The following is a 6,179-nucleotide window of genomic DNA, read 5'->3' as shown; positions in this document are numbered from 1 at the left end:
AAAAAAAAAAAAAAAAAAAATAAAAAAAAAAAAAAAAAAAAAGAAACCATCCCTAAAAACCGAGAATGAGGAAGCCCAGCTGCCTACCAGGCTGGTAGCATAACAACACAACGAGTTATTCCAAGTCACTTAAAATACAGTATTGGGATTATACACCCTAGTAAGTCTTTTTTTTTTTTTTTTTTTTTTTTTTTTAAATTTACTTTTGACAGAGAGAGAGAGACAGAGCATGAGCAGGGGAGGGGCAGAGGGGGAGAGAGACACAGAATCCGAAACACGCTCCAGGCTCTGAGCTGTCAGCACAGAGCCCGATGCAGGGCTTGAAATCACAGACCGCAAGATCGTGACCTGAGCCGAAGTTGGACGCTCAACCGACCGAGCCACTCAGGCGCCCCATAAATCTTAAGAACTCGGGGGAATCTTAACTTGCTCTCAACGACCTTGGTATTAACAGCTTCAGAACTATCGAACATAATAACAATACTTAAAGTTTTGATAGAAAAGAGACACAAATATAAAATCAAACGTAAAAACCCTGCAAACTTAATTATGAATTAAAAATAACAGCACAGTGGGACGCCTGGGTGGCTCAGTTAGGCATCTGATTCTTGGTTTTGGCTCAGAGCAGGATCTTATGGTTTGTGGGTTCGAGCCCCATGTTGGGCTCTGTGCTGACAGTGCAGAGCCTGCTTGGGATTCTCTCTCTCTGTCCCTCCCCTATACTTGCTCTCTATCTCAAAATAAATAAGTAAACGTTAAAAAAAACAAAAACAAAAAACAGCACAGTGACACCTGGCTGACTAATCAATGGAACATGTGACTCTCGATCTCAGGGTCACGAGTTCAAGCCCCATGTTCAGTGTGGAGCCTACATAAAAAAATAAAGAACAGTACAAACTCATGGCTTTCCTCTTTCTAGAAACATCCACATCCTGGGCCGCACGTGCTGCAGAGGCTGGGAAGCAATGAGCCCAGCACCATGAGTGCCGCAGGCCAGTACGGGGCGGGGCGGGGGGTGCCGAAGCGCCACCCGTGGCTGAGAGGTGCCAGAGTCCTCTCAGAAATGGCCGATTCCAGGGCCGGGGGAGGAAATACCTGGTCACTCAGGAGGGCAAGGAAGCTATCGAATGACAGATGCCACACTAAACAGAAGCCACATGTCCAATGAGGGGACGGTGTGAGTGCAAAACACAATGGGTTCAAAGACATCAAGAACACGCAGACCTGTGAATTCACAGTAACGCTAAAAACAAAAACAAAAAAGGGTTCGGTTGCTACCCTTGAAGCTTTCCGAGGCCCCAGCTTGTTATTTAAAACCCCGTCAGGGGGCGCCTGGGTGGCTCAGTCGGTTGAGCGTCCGACTTCAGCTCAGGTCACGAACTCACGTTTGTGAGTTCGAGCCCCGCGTCGGGCTCTGGGCTGACGGCTCAGAGCCTGGAGCCCGCTTCCGATTCTGTGTCTCCCTCTCTCTCTGCCCCTCCCCCATTCATGCTCTGTCTCAAAAATAAACATTAAAAAAAAAAATTTTTTTTTTTTTTTTAAATCCCGTCAGGACAACGGGAGGGACCCGGCGTGCGGTCTCGCCTGTCCCGGGCAGCGCCTCGTCTCGGGCCCAGCGGCCGGGAGGGGCTCTCTTCCTGGAGGCACACGGAGGCGTGCGGGGCGAGTCCTCCCTCACGGCAGAGACTAAGGGAGCGAGGAAAGGAAAGGTACCCGTGGCCAAAGCCCGAATGCCGGCCCCTGGGAAAGCCAGTAAGAGACACGCTGGCAAACGTGAGCCGGAGGGCAAGATGACAGCTGCGCCGCGAGGAAGGGACGCGACCGCACAGGGGAAGGGCCGTGGGCGCAGAGGGTGGGATGAAGGAGCCAGGTGGCCGTCCGTGCGCACGGGACGGTGGGCGTGTGCCGTGCCGTTCCCTCCGCCCGATGCTCCCCGGAAGCGGACGCTACACTGCGCAGGCGAGGACACCGAGGCCGGGAAGCCAGCGCCCGCCCAAGGCTCCGCAGCAAGGAAGGGCTGTGCCCCGGGTTGCGCTGGAACAGAGGGAGCACTGGCCTCGCCGGTGGAGCCGGCTCCAGCAAGTTCTCGTGAGCCCCGCCTCTAACGAGCTGCCGGGGGCGCTGGGGAGGAAGGCGGCCAGTGCACCAGCTGGCACTGAGACTGGTTTCCAGGACCCGAAAGGGTTCAGGGGACACTCGGCAAGCCCGGACCCTACGGGGCTCAGACGGGCTCTCACACGAGCCTGACACATGGGGTACGACACCGGGGGGGGGGGGGGGGGGGGGGGGCAGCGAGGAGAGCATTCCGAGGGCCCTGCCCCGTGCCCTGGGGCACACAGAAGCGTGTGCAGTCCACTTCTCATTGCTGGCACGGGGGCAAGGCCACCAGAGCGGACCAGAGGGGCCTGACCAGGAAAGCGAGACCCGCATACGCCGCTCAGGACGCAGGACCTCCACGCGGAGGACGGTAAGCAAAAGCAGAGCGGTCCACACGTGGGCTTGGAAAAAACACATTCTCGCGGTAGAACTCCCGAGATCAAAGCTAATTCTCGAGTCCTAATCAACTTTTGTTACAGAACTTGACAGGTTTGTTTGGAACAGAAAACGAAGAGAAATAGACTGAAGCTTTTCTAAAGTAGAAGCAAAAGGTGACTTGACCCATCGGGGATCCAAGTGCACCAGAAAGTGACCGTATTTAGGACCACGTGCAGCAGCTCTGGACACACTGAACTCTCACAGAGATGGCCCCAGGTCCTCAGACCCATGGGGAGCGACAGGTGAGCGTCCCCACTCCTGAGATGACACATCGCCCACTCAGAAAACAATCCAGGGGGACTGCAGAGCTCTGTCTTTAAAAAGTTACATTAGTACAAGCAAGAAACACACAGCGACGTTCTGACAATTCTTTGAAGCAAGGAAGCAAAGCCCAAGATCCAAAGACACAAAGGAAAGATCAGAAAACTTAATTCACGGGAAACTTAGGTTTCTAAAACCTCAAAGAAATCACTCTTAAAAAGCAAAAGCGATAAAAACAATCGCGTCCCACATAACAAAAAGCTGACGCTCAAAACACGAAAGAGCACGTGTCGGTCTGCGAGGACGGACGGACAGTCCGAGTGCCCCCAGGCCTCCTTCCCGCACAAACGCCCCCAAAGCACAGAGACGGGCTCCCGAGCCTGCTGGCCAGCATGCTGGAGGAAGGCGCAGACGTGGCGACCTGTGGAGGGACCACTAGGCACAGCCACGTGAAAGGGCTACCAGCAGAACCACGTGCCCAGACGGCAAAGCCAAGTGTGGGCACCCCCGTAACTCGGGGACATGCCAGCCCCACTCCCTCGGGGGTTTGAGCCCCTCACCACGTAGCTGTTCTTTTCTCTTCAACTGAAAGGCTTTCAAGTCAGCAAACTTGTAAACTTTTCTAAACACACACGGGAAATGCACAAAAGGTAAAGCCTTTTCTGGGACCACACGGTCTAAACCTCAAGTCCTAAGAGAAACCCCTCCCAGAAGCCACCACCGGGGTTCCCGTGAAGGCAAAGGGAGGTGTGGGCGCGGGGCATCCGGCCTGGCCTGGAGTGCAGAGCGTGAGCATGGCCTCCCTTTCACGCAGCAGACGATACACAGAACCAGGGATGAGCCCCCACTGGCAGTGCAGGGACAGGGTGGCAGGGAGCCACCGTCCCCAGGATGCGCTGCAGACGGCCAGTCTGAGGGGGCCGCCCCATCCCCAGGCAGAGTAGGCAGCCACTGTGGCGAAGGGTCCTCAGAGGCCCGTTTGGGGCGCAGGCACAGCCGCGTCACCTTTTGCCTGGGGGCCCCGGGGACAGCAGTGGAGAAGGTGGGAGAGGGTGAGACGGGGGACCCTCCAGAGCAGAGGGGAAGCCGGGCTCAGAGGCCAGACTCGTTCAGACCGAGGGCACCGCACACGCCCCACGTGGCTTCCGCTCTGAGGCAGGTCCTGGGAAGCAAGGTCCCCTGAGGGGTCCCCACGCGTGTCTGCAGGCAGAGTCCCGAGGGGCCCCAACCTCGCCGCGTGCGTGGCTCAAAGCCATGCTGTCGCGGCTCGTGGCCCTGCCCTGCAGATGCCGCCCACCTGAAGGCACCGGCTTCCTCTAGGGCCCGATCGTGCCGTCAGTTCACACGCCCTGTCCCACCCGGGACCGCAGCCCCCTCCCACGTGGACTCACAGTGGCCGAGGGCTTCCCCAGGCCTAGAGACGGAAAGACCAGCTTTCCCAGCCCACACAGGGTCACTCCTCGAACGTCTAGGCTGCGCTGCAAACAGGACCCTGTCCTTGTGGCAGGGCGCCGATGGGGGTGGGCACTGACCTCGGCAGGGGCGGCAGCGTCGGTGTCGAAGCCGTCACAGACGAGCACGGTGAGGGTGTCGCCCACGCCGCGCAGCAGCCGCACGGCCTCGCCGTGTGTCAGGCCCAGCAAGCTCTGCTGGTTCACCTCCAGCAGCCGCAGCCCCACCCGCAGCCGGCCGTCACGCCCCGCTGCTCCCGTGGGGCTCACCTGCAGAGAGACCCGGACCTCGAGGTCTACGATGGTTCCTCTTCCCCGAGGAACCCAGTGGGGCGGGGCTGGCCGAGGAGGGGCTCTCACCTTGGAAATGAAGATGCCTTCGTCTGTGGGGTCGCAGGGGTTCCCCGCATGGCCCTTGGCGCCCCCTCGGATGCTGATGCCCAGCTTCTCGCCGGGAGCCTTCTGGATACAGAGTTCCCGCATGCCCGGGGGTGGCGGGTCCCTCCTCACAAGCAAGACCAGCTCCAGGCAGGGCCGAAGCAGGGCACTGACCGCCTCCTGGTGCGTGGCCTCCCGAATGTCCTGCCCGTTCACTGCCAGGATGCGGTCCCCAACCCGGAGGCCGCTGCGTGCAGCCAGGCCCCGTGGGAGCACCTGTCAGTGGGGGTAGGGGTGAGGTCCGGTGGGCTGCAGGCCTTGCTGCCCCCTGCCTGGGCCGGGCCCTCCTAGCAGAGACACAGGCGGGGCCCACTCTACCTTGGAGATGAATACGCCAGGCTCCTGGATACCAAATGGGTGGCTGGAGTGATCAGAGCCCCCGACGATGCTGAGCCCCAGTGGGCCCCCGGCTCTCGGCAGGCAGATCTCCTGGGGATACCCAAGGGCGTGAGGAGCTGGTTGGAATGAGCCTGTCGGAGCAGCAAAGGGATGCTTCTCCAACCCAGAGGGTGTACGGGCCCAGGGAGGCTGCACGCAGACAGGTTGTCAGGGATGCTGGGCGGCGGCCCCGCCACGTCAGGACTGACAAAAAGACCACGTGGGGAGGTGGCCAAGAAACGAAGGCCCAGGGGCGCCTGGGTGGCGCAGTCAGTCAGTTGAGCTTTCCACTTCTGTCAGGTCACGATCTCACGGTTTTTGAGTTCGAGCACCGAGTTAGACAGCTCAGAGCCTAGAGCCTGTTTCGGATTCTATGTCTCCCTCTCTCTGCCCCTCCCCTGCTCACACTCTGTCCCTCTCGAGAATAAGCGCCAAAAAAAAATTTGTTTTTAAATAAAAAGTAAAAAGAAACGAATGCCCAGTGGCCCGGCACCAGAACGGAGAGGGCGGGGCGCTCCTCCCACCCGGTGTGAACCCTCGGGACGTGGAGGGGAGCAAGGGACAGGCAGGGGGAGGGCCACGGTCTCACCTCCACTGGGTATGGCCCCTCCAAGGTGGCAGCCGGTAGGCTGGGGGCCAGCCGCAGCGGCCCAGACTCCCCAGGGGTGGCAGCGGCCACGGCGGTGCTGGCCACACTGGGAGGTGTGGGGGGGGGTGGCGGGGGGCTGGGGGGAAGGGGCCCTCCGGCCCCACGCTCCAGCAGCAGGGCGATGGTGGGGGAAGCGGCGGTCAGCAGGGAGACGGCGTGGTCGTGCCTGGCTTCGGTCATGTCCACCCCGTTGATCTGCAAGAGCGAGGCCCGTCAGGGAGCCCCGGGAGGTGGGTGGAGCAGATGTGGCGGTCAGCCGGCCCCACGACGCCCACTCACCGAGAGGACTCGGTCGCCGACCTGCAGAGTACCCGCCCGGTGGGCAGCGCCCCCCTCTGCGATGCGGGAAATGAAGATGCCCTGCGGGGGAAAGGAGAGCTGAGTGGCACGCGCACGACCCCGGCCCCGAACCCAGGCCCTGCCTCACCCCATCCCCGGCCCCCGCCTCACCCCATCACCTGCCTCAC

General features: G+C 59.9%; 1 protein-coding gene across 1 annotated transcript in view; it reads right to left on the bottom strand.

Moving 5' to 3' along the window:
• Positions 1-6,179, bottom strand: part of SCRIB (scribble planar cell polarity protein) — a 28,123-nt gene that overhangs the window by 6,750 nt on the left and 15,194 nt on the right. The window contains 5 exon segments of the mRNA XM_049633728.1: positions 4,329-4,517; positions 4,608-4,901; positions 5,004-5,114; positions 5,653-5,907; positions 5,992-6,090. Of these exon segments, the coding sequence (XP_049489685.1) occupies positions 4,329-4,517; positions 4,608-4,901; positions 5,004-5,114; positions 5,653-5,907; positions 5,992-6,090 (948 nt within the window).

This window comes from Panthera uncia, chromosome F2 (assembly GCF_023721935.1).
Source record: "Panthera uncia isolate 11264 chromosome F2, Puncia_PCG_1.0, whole genome shotgun sequence".
NCBI lineage: Eukaryota > Metazoa > Chordata > Mammalia > Carnivora > Felidae > Panthera > Panthera uncia.
This window is presented reverse-complemented; position numbering and strand designations above follow the sequence as displayed.